The following is a 17,710-nucleotide window of genomic DNA, read 5'->3' on the forward strand; positions in this document are numbered from 1 at the left end:
AGAACCACAGCCTTCTAATCCATCTTCCATTTTCCCGTTCCTTGAATATTTGTCAAGACATTCAGGCTATGGTAATGGACAAGCACCTTAGAAGAGTGTTTTAATTTTGTGGAAGAAACCTTTCCTTTAAAGAGGACCCTTTCATCTCAGGGTCCACTGAAAAATCTGCTTTAGCTTTTAAGGACGTTTTCCATTTAGCTATATATCAAGAGAATAAACAATGTAAATGGCTTCTTTTGTAAATAATCAGGTTACTATAGTTATCTTGTGTGAAACATTCAATAAATTACGCATTTCTATGAGTCTAATAGTTGATAGTAACCTTTGCTCTCAGTCACCTCTAGAAAACTTTAAATGTCCTTTTAGTCTCCTGGTTTTTGTAGTGTTTAGGTTTTCATTCTATTTAGATTTAGTGGGAAAGATACCTCCTAAGTACAAATACAATATGTTAATGTGGTTTTAGAAGGGTGAAAAATACACAGCTACGTGGTGGGGTTATAACAACAATATGTAATTGGCCTCAGATTTTTATATTACATTATGAAAATTTGCATCTTTGGAAAGTAAGGCTGTCTGTCCTTTAATTATCAAACATATTCTCCTTTCTGCCTACCATATACCATTTCTATAGTCAATTGGTCAAATAATTCAGTGCAGCTGTTTTATTCACTGCATTTTGATTCCTCAGTCACTCTGTTTTGTATCATTAAAACTATTAATAGGAGGAAAAAATGTGCCAAGACTGAACTTTTGTATTTCTATTTCTAGCTTTTCTTTTCCCAGACTATAGCATAATATGTAATCACATTCTGGAAAATTATCTGCAGAGAACAGCAAAAGCAGAATATTAAGCTATTTGTTTACAGAAATAAATTGGGCTTCATCCTACATCTTTTACAACTAAGTCTGCGTATTCAGCAGCACAGATACAAGTATTTAAGAAATAGATATGCTGAAGTCAATGGAATGTGACATGCTTGAGAAGCACGAGTCAATTGAATTTTTGTTTGTATTGCAAAGTTAATGCATACATACCCTTGATCTCTGAAATATGTTTATATTTTACTCTAGTTTAAAAAGACAGTAGCAGTAAGATTTATATATTAGGTATATATCAGGACTGATTAAAATGAAAACAGCCATTAGACTTCATTACAGTGAAATGGCAGTATATAAAAGGAAAATTACTCTGCAGTTGCGAAACTGCCAAGTTATTGTTAAATCTTTATCTGGAATTCTCTTTTAAAAAACATTCACATACTCATTATACTTGGGTGCAATTAATAAAATGTAACTGCACTTTTATCTTTTGGCTTGCAAAGCAATCAGTATTCCAAAAAAAATTCTCTCTTTTACTACTTAGAGGCATTCAGGGCAGAGATGGAGCACAACACAAAGAAACAAATGTTTCAGCATTTAAAACAACAAGACTAGTTTTTGTAATAAGCACCCAGCTTTTGACTTTGATGTTTCTCTGAAAAACAAACATGGAAAACCAGAACCTTCCACTGCTTCTACATGGAACTGCTGATGACTTTGAAAACTGCCAGGTGCATGACTGCATTGACTCAGAAGCAAATTGAACAACGTGTTTACTGCGATAAGGTGAACTAACTTCCATCCTTGTGTTCAGCTGGAGCTTAATGTGTTACACCACTTTGATTTCATGTCCCTTGGAGAACAGGAAGGTTATGATTCTGCTGCAGCTCTCCATTATTCTAAATGCACAAACACATATTCCAGGATTGTCCCCCTGTTCTTATGAAGAAAAATCTCAGGCTGTTAACATTCTAACCCATGGTATTCATGCTGTGATCCATCCAGACTCAGCTGACCAACAATTCAGGTCAAAATCTCCTTAGGTTGACTAAGGAAAGCTGAATATACATTAATGGTACATTAGCAAACTTCTAAGAATCATAGAATCACAAAGGCAAGATCTTAGGAGGGGATACAACCAGGTCAGCTGACCCAAAATGACCATATGATGTCAGCTTGGATATAAAAGCTAAGAAAAGGAGGAGGAAGTGGAGGCATTCTTTATTTACAACACTTGCCTTCTGGAGCAGCCGCTACATGTGCTGGAGCTCTGCTTCCTGGGAAGCGGCCGGATATCACTTGCTGATGTGAAGCAGAGAATAAAATTAATTTTTTTTCCCCTTTTGCTTGCACGCATAAACTTTCACTTTTGCTGTAGTAAAATGCCTTATCTCAACCCAGAGATCTTATTTTGGCCATCTGAGAAAGTGGAGTGATAGAGAGGCTGGGTGGGAACATGGCACCCAGCCAGGATCAACCCACCACAACTGGTCAGGTTTGAATGCTATGAGCTCTGGGTCTGGCAACCCTTGATACTCTAACCTAGAAAAGGAGATTTCCCCAAAAAGCTCTATTGTCACAGCAGAATTAATGGTTTCAATGTATCTGGATGCAATCCACAACACAAATTGTAAGTGAAAATAGACACAAGGGAAGTAATTCCAAACACCTCCCCAGTTACAGCTTGATGTAAGCTTTTCTATCTTCAGAAAATTTTTCTGACTAGCCAATAACCATACATTTAAGCATTTGCATATGTTTTAGCCTTTTATTTTTGTAAATACAACTTGGACAGTTGAATTGCAAATGAACAGTAAAGATGGACTTGAGTGCTGGATCTTGCAATATCAACAGCAAAACTTCCACCTATGTTTGCTGAAAATTTTGAGGGTTCAGATTAGCAATAGTGTTACCTATTTCCAATCAACTTTCACATCAAAGTTCTAAAGAAAAGCAATATTAAGCCAAATCCTCTAAACATTCTGTTCGAAGAAATGTATATTTAGTAATACATTTTGGAATCTGCAGCCCTCAGATTCAAGGGTGTAAAATGTACTGAATGTACTCTGAAGAGGAAATTCAGAAAATTATCGGTTTATTAAAAATTCCACTTTTTGCAGTACTAGCAAAAAATATGAAAATAAAATTGCATCCTTTCTAATGGACTTTATAATAAATATTTAATTATTAATAACATTTCAGGGATATATCCTAATCCAAGTAGATAACAAAGCAAGTGTTAAAATACCAGTGTGTCTTAACTTTTTCAAAATATTCAAATACAACTTCTATACATTGTTATTTCAAAGTACAAACTTTTACTAGTGTGAATAAACATGGAGATCTAGCATATAATATTTTTGTTGCAGTCAAGACTTCAGGATAAATAATTTTTTTATTTAACAGCTGAAAGTGCAGATGCCATATATAGCTGAATCCACATCACTGTTAACCAATGATTCAGCTTCTATATAACAAGACTATAACAAAAAATGCCATCAGGTCTTAACTTAATTATGTGTTTGAATACTATGATCAACTAGTTCTTCTGCAGCAGGCATAGCAATAGAATTGTCATAGAAAGCTGAGTATCTGGACTAAACAAATGCATTTTTGGGATTAAGAAGCAGTCTTTCCAATGAAGCTTTGACTTTTTTACTGCAAGTATCCATACCAATTCAATTCTATTTACATTTCATCCCATACCACACAGTTGGCTTTCACCTTTCTTTGTGGCATAAATCATAAGTATACTAAAGAAACTTGATGATTCAGAAACATCAATAGCACACCCGTGTCTATTCAAGTCAGCAGCAATATGGTAATCTTATTTGACATCAGCAAAGCAGCTTGAGTTGTGTAGGAGAAAAATTCAGTTTTGCTTTGTTTATTATATTAACAAAAAGTCTGGGAATAAGCACTAACAGCTGTTGCTTGTACTTTAAAATTTGCTGTAATCAAGCACAATGAAGTTCATCCATCTTATAAACAAAATGAAATTCTCAATCAGGGATGAGTTCAACCACAAAAGTAATCTAACAGACATGTAAATAGTGCACTACATAGGCCATACAAGGGTTTACTTTCCTTAACAGTCTTTCAAGTTACTTATTACATCTCTGAAATGGTGGCTTTAACTCATTGCTTGCAGGTGGTGGTTCAGACTGAGATGGCTCTGAATCTGAAATAGAAAAAAAGATTAATGTTCACAGAATAACTTCAACCATAAGAATAAAAAAGTCAACTAAAACTTTTTTTCTCTCTCACACCAAAATGCATGGAAATTACAGTAGTTTTAATTTTGAATTAACAAGATAGACAAGCTATCTGTGAAATTTGCAGTATGATGCAAATCTATAACCTAACACAAAGGGGTTATAGATTTACGTATAGAATGGGTTGCATCTCCTGCCTGATGTGTCTAGGACTTATTCTGTGTAAGTGAAAAGAGAGAAAGCTCTGTCTCAAAAGGGAGTTGCAAGGTGTTCATGCTTACAATTGCTTTGGATGAGCAGACAAAAGTACACAAGAGGGGAAAAAAACCAAGACTACCTTCACCTATCACCTAAGAGAATGAAAAGGACAAGGTCAAAACTGAATTAAGGTACATGTCTGCACAAAACTGTTGAAAGTATTAAAAAAATCTCCTTTTACACTGAAATACAGAATCAATTGGAATAGCTACGATTGCAAAAGAGGGTAATGCAAAGCAGGTGTAATGTTATCTAAAAACTGGAAAAAGGAACTAACAAATAATATGTATCTATATATCAATCTGTGCAGCACACTGACTTTTCAGCAGCCTTTATGGTGTACCCATAATTTTTTTTTCTGTATGCATAACTGGTATAACCAAATCAATGTCATGATTACTCTGAAAAATCTTCAGCTTTCTTTATATCTCAAATGTCTCATTAGAGGCACACATTAAAGAAATCAACTATCACCAAATTAATGACTTTGAGATTTTGAAATCCAAAATCCTTTCATTTTACTCACAGTAATGGGAAAGAAAAATGTCAGTGCACAAGAAAGTTAAAGAGAATCTGAAAAAGAAAACAATATTCAAGGCTCTCTTTCAGGCTGAGGAAGAGCACATTTAGACTCCACAGTTGAATTGTTGGGTCACTCTGCCTCCCAAAGCAGCATCCTCTGTGTGATCAGAGTTTAGATAGGTAAGTTGACTTTGAAGAGTGGCTTCTCAGGTTATGCACCCTCCTTCAGGTCCAGACCAAGATCTGGTTTCATCCCTTAGTTTTATAGCAGTTTTTATTCTGAACAAAACCACACGACTTCTAGTTCTCTGTTTGCCTGCTTTATTCTGATATTCACCTGGAGGAAGAGGTTCTGCACACAAAACTAAAAAACAAATAAACAAAAAAACCCCCCTGTAAATATATTAATAGAAGACACAAAGATGAATTTAAAAAGAGCTAAAATGTCAGAGATATTAAAATACTTGGCCTCTAAGACTTTCACACATTAAAATATCAAGGTCAAGGGAATCAAGGGAATCATGATAATTCCCACTTTATATAAAATGAATCCCTGATACTAATAAAGAAAAAAATCTGGTGCATGCGATGTCTATGTTCAATAGCATTTCAAAAGATTGCTATGCAAAAGTGATATAGCAACCATGGTTACCAAGTCAGTGTAAAAAGTGTAAGTAAAAGGTCTTTGACCGAAGTAATGGGAATTTTCCTCCCCTTTAACCTTTATATACATAACCTTTATATATAAGTGTCTTCAAGTGATGTCTTTCATAGTTATTATCACTGTGCTCGACAAAGTAAGGTTTGAAATCATAGGTAAGTATTGGATAACTTTTTTCTCTTAAACTGTTGCAATTCCACTCTCTTCAACAATGTGCATATATTTATTTTGCCAAATTTTTATGAACAGTGATCTATTTCTTAAACAGGAGTATTAATGATACTTGTGACAGAAGTTTCCAGAAAAATATTAGGGGTAAAAGAATATTCATAACAAATAGGCAACAAATATTTTACAGTCTGCTTATGTTTAGGCAGGATGGCTTTGTCCCTGCAGCATTTTACAGGAACACATCACACAGAATCCCCTGCATCAGTACACAGAAGCCCCTGGATTGGAACAGAGCAAACTGCAATTGTAGAGATGAAAAAACTCCATGAAACCACCTACCTTCGGTGACTACAAACAGGAGCACTCTTTCTTTAGCTGGTCATAGGGTATTGTAAAGTAAGCACAGAAATTCAGTGCCTCTCACCACATCCAGAGAACCGCACAAATTATTCAGGCTGCCCTCTGCTGTTAGCTTGAGAGCCCAACTCATTTTAAAAGAAACAGCTTTCAATAATGTTACCTTTGGACTGTTCACTATTTTCTGATGGTTCTTGAATCTTTTTTTCCCATCCAGTACACTGCTGAAACCAGTCAGTCCCATAACCATTGTTAATTAATTTGCTAAAGTTTACTGCTTCAATTTTTCTCTGAACAGGCCTGTAAATACAAATATATTAAAGGAAAACAAAAGCATAAGTATACAAAAGTGGCAATTAGGTGGAAAAAATTTATTTTGCAGAGAAAAGGCCTTATAATATAATTTATTTCTAATTATAACATTATTTCAAAAATTATAACCATTTATAGCCTTATCATTTGTATCTAAATAACAAAACATATAGGCTACGTGTAATCATCTAAGAAAAAACCCAAAACCAACCAACCAAACAAAAAACCCATACAACTGTGCCTGATTAAGTGCTGTATAACTTTACATGAGAAGACCTATCTATTTTATTGGAATTCTACATGTATAATACTGGTTGTAGAGACAAAGACATGCAAAAGGAAAATCCCACAAAGAATGTGTAAGTCAAAAGGCTGACAATACTCATTCTGTGCTGCACAAAGGTGGAATTTTGTCACAGATTTGCTCTTAAATTCATTTGATGGTTTAATTACTTATTTTGCATCAATAACGTAGTTCTAAAAAATACTGGGATTACTGATGACCAAGTAATAAATTTCTAAGACAAAGTATGCAGAAACAATTCAGCTGCACACACAGCTGATGATTTGATTACATCACATCACATATGATAGAATAATTTGCTTAAAACAGCTCTTCTACGAGTTCATGACAGTATTTTTGCTGTGTCTGACATTGCATAGAGTACAGTTTATGTCTTTCCTTAATATGTCAGTCCTACTTGTGTCTGTAACCTGTGCTTGCAAAACTAACAATGTACATTATTGTTTTCATCTGTTCACTGGTACTGTGAAAAAAACGCAGACAATTTAGAATATCATAAAAGTGTGCTACATAAAGACATGCAAATGCATGCTTCATTTTTATAACGCAAAGTTACATTGAATAACTTTCCTATCTTAGTTAAAGTATTATTATTTTAGTTGCTTTTAAACTATTTTAGCACCACATGTGATGGCAAATTTAGTAGCAGCAAGGATCCACAATGTCTGTACACATATCCACTAATCTCTGCAATTTCACAAGAAGTAATATTATTTGCATACATAAATAGTTGCAGGCTTAGATATTTAATGAATTTCATAAGTGCACTACTTACACGGGTGGAAAGGAAAGCTTATTTGCCCCACTAAATTCCTTGCTTGTAGAAACATTCGGCATTCTGCTTGGATATTTAGGGTTTATAGCTGGGAGCTTCACCTGTGTTAGAGAAATCTTAGCTTAACAAAAGGAGTTACGAGAAAAATAACCAAGAAGATTGTATGATAGTACAGCATTAAAAGTGAGGGTGATATTAACAGCCTCTAAATGTCTTCATATTTCAATGTCTTATTTATATTATTTCCATAAGTAATAGTAATGGAGAATAGAGGAACAGCAGAAGATAAAGCAGCCTCTTAGTTAGTTATTCTACAAGATTAGCTGTTTGTTCTCTCCATAACGTGCTCTACACAACCCTTTCCCTCACAGTACATTTCCACACAAAATTAAGCTTAAAATTCAAACCTACCCATTGGAACCTCTCATTTTGGTCCATTTCTCTGTATGCAGTGTATGAAAACAGCCCAGTTTTACTAATGGCAGGGGGACCAGCAACTAACTTCCAGCTTAATTACTACTTTTTTTTTAATTAATAAAAAGCATAAAACATCCCATATAAAACTGTTTTGGTACATTAATTAGAGGTTTGAAATTCAAACAAATGCACATATATTGAGGAAAGCCTACAACAGAAAAGTGTATTTTACTTTTATCATCTTTTGATTGCCAATGACAGTTAAAGAAACTCAGTCTTGATCGAAAGACAGAAAGATAAGATGACATCTAGAAAGCCAGTGAAAAGACTTCACATACTCTAGAACTGAAAGTGGGAAAACCGAAAAGAAATGGAGAAACGTTAGCAACGCATATCAAAGCTGTTTATTTTTATCTTAGATCAAAATCAACAGCTTCTAAAGGGTCAACTTACTTCCTTCAGGGAGTCTGTGCACACTGAGTATGGAAAATGCAAAGAAAAGTATAATTGCATTTGAATACATCTAATCAATGAACTAATTAAGAAGCCTCTAAAAAACCCAGCAGATCCAAATGTTCAGAAAGTGTAAGTTTTCTTAGTATCCGAAGGAAGTGAAGCTAGGACAGACAGTTCCACTGATTCTGAACAAGGACATCAGTGCAAACATATGTGTAAAGTCAGTGCTGATACCTCTACAGACTTCAGTGGAGTCAGAGTTTCACCAGAAGTTTCGGAATCTGATAAAGACTAAGTGGATGGGCTACTAGATTTCAGCCTGAACGATGTTATGTTGAAGCTTAAACAGATGAAAAACTAGAATATTTGTCAAAGAAGAGATGATACTAGCAAGAGCATGCAGTAACATCAGGCGCAGCTACATGAGATGAAAATGGCGGGGGGGGGGTGTCTGTTGTCCAGCCTAGAGGTTAAAAAATGCATTAGCTGCTTAGAACTGATTTTCAAGTCCATTAACACTATTCTCTGCTGAAGCAGCCTATTTGTGCTTTACATTATAAAAATGCTATCCTATTGTGCAAAAATGCTAGTGCTGTCTTCTGTTATCATTAGACTGGACCACTTCAGACCTGGTATGCAATGGAAGTTTCAGATCCCGGACACAATTACCCACAGTTCCAACAAAACAACCAAAAACAATCTCAGGTGACATTTGTCACATACTGAAGGTAGAATGGCACACAGGGCGTCACAGAAACATAACTCAGTTTGAGAGTCAGGATATACAAATAGCAGATGGAAAGAGATGAGACTTTCCTCTTAGCACTGAAGAGAAGCACTAGGAAAGGAAGCACTAGCCGGGAAGCCTAGGGAGATTCTGACTGGAGGCAGACAAAGGGTCAAGCTGTCAAAACTAAAGTCAAGGAAAAAAAGGGGGAAAGGAAAGGCAAAGAGAAAAGTCTTGAAGGCTGCGAGCAAGTCTTGTGCATTGTTTCAAATGTTGTCCTTCTTGGCATTAAATGAGACAGGCTACCATAAACTCCAGGTATCAAAACATTCCCTACTGTTCAAGCGAACTAACTAATGACAGAAGTAGCAAGCAAACCAGAACTTGTTTTTGGAGGGCACCTGCTATCCTGTCAGGTGCAGTTTGTTACTTTGCTGGGCAAATTCAGCATTAAAAGCAGACCTTGTGCCACTACACTCCAATGGTTACAGCTGAGGGAGCATTTTCCCTTTGACAAGCCTCTATGTAGCAGCCATCAATTTTCGCAGATAAAACAAACTATGTAGGGCGGCTCTTTTTACATGTTCTTGGTTTAAAGTGTTTTCTTCTTTTATGAAGAGATAGCAAGAACATACTCTAAAAATTACTGTGTTTATTATACATACACATTTATTAGTCTCAGCTTCAAGAAACATGAAATGCAGTATGTATTGTGCCTGTCTGGTATATGAAGAACAATGTATACCTGCAGCCAGCATGGAAAGCTAAAAGCTCCCAGATGAAATCCTGGCTTCCCTGTGATCAAGGACAAAATTCTAGATTAGATTTCAAATCTCTCCCTGAGGTAAAATCCTGACCTCAGATGAGCAATCCTTTTGCTACAGCACACGCACACCTATGTATGTATGCATATATACACAGACATTTCAGGCAAGTGCCTGAAACAGAGGACTTCATGGATGAAGCAGTAATCTCTTACCAGTGCTGCAGGGAGATTGCCTGCAGCAATGCAAATGCAAACCCTGATACCACCTCCAACTGATCTCCCACCCATATACAGGCCTCCTTCCATCTTAAGGTCACAGCATTTTCAACCCAACCCAGCTGGGACAGATGATGCACAGGCAGAAGGACCACCGAATCACAGAATGGTTTGGGTTGGAAGGGACCTTAAAAATCATCTAATTCCAAACACCCTCGGCCATACGCAGGGAGAGTTTTCACTAGACCAGGTTGCTCAGAGCTCCATCCAGCCTGGCCTTGAACAATTCCAAGGACTGGGCATACACAACTTCTCTGGGCAACCTATTCCAGTGCCTCACCACCCTCATAATAAAGAATTTCTTCCTAAAATCTAATCTAAACCTACTTTCTTTCAGTTTGAAGCCATTGCCCCTTGTCCTGTCACTGCATGCTCTTGTAAAAGTCCCTCTCCGTCTTTCTTTCATCCTTCAGGTACTAGAAGGATGCAATTAGGTCACCCTGAACCCTTCTCTTTTCCAGGCTGAACAATCACAATTCTTTCAACCTGTCCTCATAGGAAAGGTGCTCCATTCCTCTAATTATGTTGGTGGGCTCCTCTGGACTCACTCCAAGAGGTCGATGTCCTTCCTGTCCTTCCAGTGCTGGATGCAGTGCTCCAGGTGGGATCTCACCAGAGAGGAGTAGAAAGGCAGAATCACCTCCCTTGACTTGCTGGCTATGTTGCTTTTGATGCAGCCCAGGATACAACTGACTTTCTGGGCTATGAGCACACATTGTTGGGTCATGTCCAGCCTCTCGTCCAGCAGCACTCCTAAGTCCTTCTCAGCAGGGCGGCTCTCAATCTGTTCATCCCCCAGCCTGTGTTGATACCAGGGTTGCCCCAACTCAGGTGCAGGACCTTGCACTTGGTTTTATTAAACTCCATGAGATTCCCACGGGCTGCTTCTTCCTGGGCCAGAAGTCCATCACTTTGCCATGAGCACAAAGGCTAAATCCTTCACGCACTAGCACATCTTTGCTGCTTTGCAAAATTCCCAGCAGAATGAAAATTACCACTGTGATTAAGGTGTTAAGGAGGAACTACAAGATCCATCCCGAGGCAGGGAGAAACCATGTAATAGTCCCCTTGATCTCCAGTACTCTACACAGCAACAACCATGAGAACACTGGAGATATTACTACTTCATAACAAAGCATCATAAAGGCTTAAACCTCCTGAGCAGGGACCCACTTGGGAACAGTGTTTCCATTGTTTTCTTCTTCCAGCTGAAGAGGTACCTTTAGAGGTTAAAATGGTTTTGCACTTGTCCCTAAGGGTATCCTTTGGGATTTAACTCCATGATTGCATCATGTATCTCTCTTTTGAATACTTAGTCAGACTGGACTGAGAAATATTTTCAATACATTCAATCTCAATACTTGAGTTAGTTTGCTGCTGTACTGTCATCATGTAGTCAAATAAATAAATTGAATATTCCTTAAAAATTTGCCTGTGGTGTGTTGGAATACATCTCTTACAAGATGTATAGTGAAAAAACTAAAATTGAGACTGTTTGGGAGGGCTTGTTTCATTGCCTCACTTGGAAGACTCTTTGGGAAGGTACTCTAAGAGCACAGGATAGAAACCTCCCAAAAGAGGATATACAAGAATTAGATGTGAAAGAAACACCATGTGATGTTTCAAGATACACGATACACTTTTCAGGGTACAACAAAGATTCTGTGAAGGACAGCCATATCAGAGATGGTGGTGTGAAGGCAGAGCTAAACCTAGCAACACAGAATCTGATTCTCAGGCACTTAACCTTAAACAGAAACATCTGGTAGATTTAGAACTTTAGACAAAACTCAACTTCAGCTTTTGGAAGTATAGTGTAAATTATATATCAAGGCCTCAGCAGATTTGGAATCTGAGCTGAATATACAACATATACTCACTTTGTATTTAGTGACAAATAAAACACACGGGAACTTTCAATTGGATGAGTGAATGAAACTGGATCTCAGTCAAGCTCCACCCAAACTGAAATGGACCTCAGTCTCACAAGTCACCACATGGATTTTAATTACTCTTACTGTTATCAAAGTTAAGTTTGACCCTTAAAATACTTGAGATAATTGGTTCTTAAGTAAGGGAGTGAGGGACAGCACTTCTTGTCTGTCCTAATTCAATCCTTTAAGAGGCTCTGCAGCAGGCCAAGTTTTTATTTTCAGTGCCTTAAATCTATGACTGAAAAAAAGCTTCACCAACAAGAATCAGGCAAATTACAGTTTAAACATACATTGCTTGTTTGCCTGTTGACATAGATTAAGTAAACATTCCTGAGCCTATTCAGTAATGAGGTGGTCCCATTTACACAAGTCATCATTCTGAACTTGCACTAATTACTCCTCTCAGCAAAGGCTCAGGACTTTTTTTTCCTAAAATGTGCAAAATCTGCCCTTCTGTTCAAGAAGAGAGGTACTAGTGTCCAAGTACATCAAATGCCTTTCCATGTATACCCCAAAGACCTATGGAAATGTGGCAACCAACATTATGGAGGATATTTAAAAAACATAAGGCTTCAGTATCTAAAATGAGCAGGGGCAGGGAGGATGAAAGAGGGAGGATGGCAGAGAGGTTTCCAGGACAAAATACAAATATCAGCACAGAAATGTTTGTTCTAGACATAGCTGTGCCTGCTTCGTCTTGGATACATCTTTCATTCAAAGACAGCTAGTACAGTATCTTTGGGCACTCTTTTGCATTTTAAACTAAACCAAACTCCTTTTTCAGAACAATCGTCTGTTCTTACCTCCTTCTTTCTTCTTCACTCAAGATTACTTAAGAAGAAGTAATTACTTAACAACAAGTAACATCCTTACCAAGAATGAATTGTAGGGGCAATAAAGCATAAGAAGATAGAAACTAACTAGTGGCTTTCATTCACACTGAAGTATATGCACCATATAACGTGATTGAACACTGTGTTTCTGGTTCTTATGCTACACCTGCAGCATTTAACAGAAACATGGCTTTCTTCTCATTCTCTAACTCCAATACAAAAATTGCTTCTGGAATACAGAAACTTATGTGGATTACAGCTTCCCTTCTAGAAGAAGCAACAGGCCCAGACAGAGCTATGTTCACAAGCTCTACAAAGCATTGTCAGAGCGCCTCTCGATCCTACCTTCTTTTTCTCTGCATTTTCTTTGTCCTCAGCATCCCGTTGCCAAACACTTTTAGTATCAAAATCAAAAGGCCCTCTTCTTGCCTCATAAGTGTTACCATGATGGTCATCAGCCTTAAACTCTCTGTGAATGATATATTCTGGTAGAGAGGAAACAGAGCTCCTGCAGGCAAAGATTTAACACCTGTTTGCACCAGGGATACAAATCTTGCACTTTAGTACAGAAGTATTCTGAAATGTTAATAAGCGAAGACAGAACTCAAGATTTTATGTAGGGCTTCAGCAGGCTTACCATGGCTCATCCATTGCTGGGGGACTGGTGTGGTGTAAGTACCAGTCAGGTGCAGCATATGCTGCTGAAGGGGACTTCATTATCACAGGAGTGTAGTGCTTCAGTAGGTCTGGAGAGAAAAAGACAAAAGTCACTACTTTTCTGACTTCTTCTCTGGTTGCAAAAGCATTACCTTTGTTTTCAGGTTGCTGTTTTGTCAGGAAGAAATGCTTGCTTTCTTCAGTAAGGAGCATTTATGTCCCTTGATAATACAGTCAGAACCTTGCAGCACTGTGTTCCAACTGTACCTTGTTTGTCTTGCTCTAAATGCTTTGACATGTTTCTGCTGCTCAGTTAATTCATATTTCTGGATTTGTTTCTCTGAATGCGCATCTGCTCAAGTTCCTCAAGCTTCCTTCTTCAATAAAAAGGAAATAACAAACCCACACATCACCCTGGTATAAGAACAGAATATGTACAGCACTGTAACAAAATGAAGTAATTACAAAAAAACGCTTTATAAACCTCTACTAAGTTTTCTGATGATGGTTTTTTGTGAAATTATTTTCACTAGGCCACTATTTAAATAGCCCAAGCATAAATTGCAGAGACCTCACTCAAATGCAGCCAGACCATCATCACCCATTTAGACCAAACATAGGTCAAGACTTCATGTTTTGCTAAAGAGTACCCATACACAAGAGACAGCAAGGATGCCTTGACAAGGTGACCTCTACATTTTCATTCGCTCATTTTTTCCACAGGTTAATTTCAAAAGTCCAGAGTATCCTTCTGTAGCATCTATAAGTACTTTATACCACACTCAAGTAAAGCCAAAGAAAAGTAAGGAAGACCAAAGAAGCAAGACAAATGCTCACCAGGTTGGCCTCCTTGCTTTGCCAGCCTCACATAAGCAGAATCAGTGTCTTTGATCCACTTCTTGAGGCACCCAGAAGGTGGCACTTCATGGGGAGCTTTTGAAAGGTCACTGAGACTCTGGGATGTTGGGGGAAGTGGGCTCTTCTCTGATTGTTTCGGTGGCATGGGGTATTACCGTCCTGCGGTAATAGAAAAGAAAATATTTATAGTAAAAGTTAACTACTAGCACCCCTTTTTCAGGCAACTGACAAATTGAGCCCACCTGGAACACGAACGAGGTGCTACATTTCAGCTTGGAGACAAAAGACCAAGCTTGCTTATTCCAGGGGATATAGCACTTTTGTTTCAGTTTTGAAACAGCATTCAAGTTTTCCTGTAAAATGTTCTAATCCACTTCAATCAGAAAACTATTTCCAAGGGCACCAAAAGCAGCAAGAGGCACTGGAGACAGCAAGAAACACTAAAGCCTTTGGTTTCCTTTCCTTTTCATGCATTAACAAAAACAGCACCTGTCTGTTTGCAGGTCTTTATGTGTAAAACAACCAAACCCGATTCCCAAATAAAAATCATTTTAAAAACCAACACTCAACACCCTTCGTCTCCATATATTACTTTCTCAACTTCTAGTGAGCAAAAGAAAATATAAATAAATCCTTCATAATGGTAAAATGGACAGAAAGCAAACAAGAAAAAGCCAGTCGAAGGCACTGTGCCATGGAAGGTTAACAGGCACTTACCGAAGCTATTCCAGGTGCAGCTGATGCCGTTCCATCGGTGTAAAGCAACCACTTCCAGGCTGCAGCCCGCTGAGCAGCCCCTGGGCACACACATGCGTTGCCTGTGCCCAAACTCAGCCCCAAGGAACAACAACAACAACCCAAGCGCTGCCTCTCGCCGGCGTCAGGGGCGCGGAGGCTCCAGCCGGTGCCCGCTGCCGGCCCCACGGCAGGTCTGTCCAAGGCTGCGCGACCCCGTCGCCCCGGCTCTCTCCCGCTGGCGCTGCCCAGGGTTCCCCCGCTACCGCAGCTCAGAGACTGAACCGCGGTTACCCGACCGGAGACCGACATCCCCCAGGGAACGGGCGGGACGGGCCCCGAGGGTGAGTCGCGGGAGGAGTCGGACCCCACCGAGACGGGGGGCCTTCCTCCCTGCCTTCCTCCCTCCCTCCGCGGGCGGCCGAGGGCGGTGCGATGCTCGCTACTCGCGGCAGTAGCAGCCCGGAGACGACGCGAGAGGCGCCCACCCGGATCGCGCCGCTACTGGGAAGAAAAAGAAATGAACTCCATCCCAGCTGAAAACCGTACAAAATCCACCTCCTTTTCCATGCCCTTTACCATTCTATACTATTTAGTCTTTGCTTTCTGAACGGTCCGTGATCGCTTCCAGGATTCCTGGACGACTGGGGGTTTCCTATTGGAGCTCAGTCTGATCAGTCCGACCCACTTACTCCGTGTAGCATCGGTTGCAGCCGTGTAGAGGAGACCCTCCCTTAGAACGGCCAGCCCAACACGAGTAACTGGGATGCCAGGACCAGTTGCTTCAGTACAGATCGCTTCCAAAGCAGCTCAAACCCCTTCATAAGCTACAAATATCTCTTTTTGAGTTGGAGTAGAGTGGAGTTCAGATCCTCTGTATCCCCTACTCCAGAAACCTACAGGGAGACCCCAAGGGTCCACTGATACTTTCTGCCAGGGGCTCCAGGTAGGACCATTCTCCCCGGCTGCAGTAGAGAGCACATTTTTTAAGTCTTGCCCTGCCTGGACTGGCCCAAGGGTGACTACATGAACTGTCTCCTGTTTGATTTGTTCAAAGGCCTGTTGTTGCTCAGGGTTGGTTGCATCATGCTGTGCGGCGTGCCAGGTTGCATGCTGGTTGGTTAACTTGTGTATGTTCCATGCATCTTCTGTGCCGTGTGGCAATCCCACCCTTCCCAAACAAACCCATCCCCACACAAACTGCTGCTGCTTAATGCTTTTTATTGGTTGACCAAGCTTGGGGGGCTAGAAGCAGGGGTGGGCTCTTGGGAGTCTACAGGGGACAGCTGGGAGTTCAGATGGGATGGTTGGAAGTCCAGAGTGTCACTCCTCATTGAGTCCTTTCTGATAGAGAAGGAGAAGAAGGGAGTGTGAGCATGGGGCAGTGGTCAGATGGCCGTGGGGCAGTTGTGAGTCAAGGGGAAGTCCCACCTTGGCTCCAATGTCACGGCTCTTGGCCCGCAACTTGTTGACCTGAGACTCAGCGATGTCAGCACGCTCCTCCGCCTCATCCAGCTCATGTTGTGCCTTGCGGAACTTGGCCAGGTTGGTGTTGGCCTGTTCCTCCTGGAGGACAGGGGCGTCAGCAGGGCTGCCCCACAGCTTCATCTGTCCTCCTGCCACCCCCTCTGCTCTCTGTCCATCCAAACTTCTAATTGCTCCATCTGGTCCACAATGGACCCATCTGTCCCTCCAGCAATCCCATCTTCCAGCCATCCAAACATCTACTCAACCATCCATTCATCCTTCCATCCATCCATCCAACCTGCTTAAACTTCCAACCACTTCTCCAGCCATCCAGTCAGTCATCCTTCTGTCTCACCTTTTTTCCAACCTTCTTTCCATCCGTCCATTATTCCAACCTTCACACATCCCACCATGGTCTCTCCATCCCACTACCACCCACCTTCCTCAGCCCCTGACATCCCACCTCTTGACCACCTCATTCTAAGGTCACCTGCTACTCCCTACATCCTGTCCCACACCTCAACCTGATGCCATTCCCTCCTGGGGGTGGTCCCAAAGCTGCCCCCCACTGCTCACCGCCTCCTCCGCCTGTCGCTTGTAGGCCTTGACCTTCAGCTGGAGCTTGTCCACCAGGTCCTGGAGCCGGACCATGTTCTTACGGTCCTCCTCTGTCTGGGGGTAAGACACGTGTGGATCACCACCAAAGCAGTGAGGGTCAGGAGACAGTTAGAGATAATCTTGGGGAGTGGAGCCCCTCTAGATCTGTGAGTGGCCTCAGCTGTGGGACAAAAGGTATGATGTCTCCCTGGGTGAAGGTGTCTTTTTTGCCCTGATGAGGTCCCACCTGAGGTTCTGGATCATGCAAAGACCCCATTTATACTGGAACAGTGGGAAGCAGCTTAGGTGGCTTGCAGCCACTGGGCCTATCATATTCTGGGTTCCACCACAATATTGGACATAGAGGCAGTGGGTGGTCTAGTTCCCCAGTGTCTCCCTGGCTACCAGGTCAGCCATGTTATATGTCATGTACAGCATCAGACATAAGGCCCTGTGGACAAAGGGCCAGTCCAGGTGCCCTACCTGGTAGCTGAGCTCCTTGACACGACGCTCAGACTTGCGGAGACCCTTAATGCTCTCAGCGTTGCGCTTCTGCTCACCCTCCAGCTCATTCTCCAACTCCCTCACACGGG

At 40.4% G+C, this 17,710-nt stretch overlaps 2 protein-coding genes across 4 annotated transcripts; both read right to left on the reverse strand.

Moving 5' to 3' along the window:
* Positions 1-2,573: 2,573 nt before the first annotated feature.
* Positions 2,574-15,446, reverse strand: CUNH7orf57 (chromosome unknown C7orf57 homolog). Of its 3 annotated transcripts, XM_027644077.1 has the most exons (8): positions 15,036-15,442; positions 14,298-14,477; positions 13,441-13,549; positions 13,149-13,311; positions 7,395-7,495; positions 6,167-6,303; positions 5,152-5,166; positions 2,574-4,000 (listed from the first exon to the last, which is right to left on the reverse strand). In XM_027644077.1, the coding sequence occupies exons 2-8, from the start codon at positions 14,461-14,463 to the stop codon at positions 3,924-3,926; spliced, it is 768 nt and encodes a 255-aa protein (XP_027499878.1). In that variant the 5' UTR covers positions 14,464-14,477; positions 15,036-15,442; the 3' UTR covers positions 2,574-3,923. The 3 variants fall into 3 exon arrangements, with proteins under 3 accessions (XP_027499878.1, XP_027499879.1, XP_027499880.1); XM_027644078.1 differs by lacking the exon at positions 5,152-5,166 and having other exon boundaries at positions 15,036-15,446; XM_027644079.1 differs by lacking the exons at positions 14,298-14,477; positions 15,036-15,442 and adding an exon at positions 13,728-13,764.
* Positions 15,447-16,303: 857 nt separating this feature from the next.
* Positions 16,304-17,704, reverse strand: LOC113947491 (myosin-7-like). The gene is made up of 4 exons (XM_027644081.1): positions 17,601-17,704; positions 17,097-17,192; positions 16,485-16,619; positions 16,304-16,397 (listed from the first exon to the last, which is right to left on the reverse strand). The coding sequence occupies exons 2-4, from the start codon at positions 17,169-17,171 to the stop codon at positions 16,377-16,379; spliced, it is 231 nt and encodes a 76-aa protein (XP_027499882.1). The 5' UTR covers positions 17,172-17,192; positions 17,601-17,704; the 3' UTR covers positions 16,304-16,376.
* Between the last annotated feature and the right edge of the window lie 6 nt (positions 17,705-17,710).

The sequence above is a fragment of the Corapipo altera genome, unplaced genomic scaffold (genome assembly GCF_003945725.1).
Source record: "Corapipo altera isolate COAL_440 unplaced genomic scaffold, ASM394572v1 24b, whole genome shotgun sequence".
NCBI lineage: Eukaryota > Metazoa > Chordata > Aves > Passeriformes > Pipridae > Corapipo > Corapipo altera.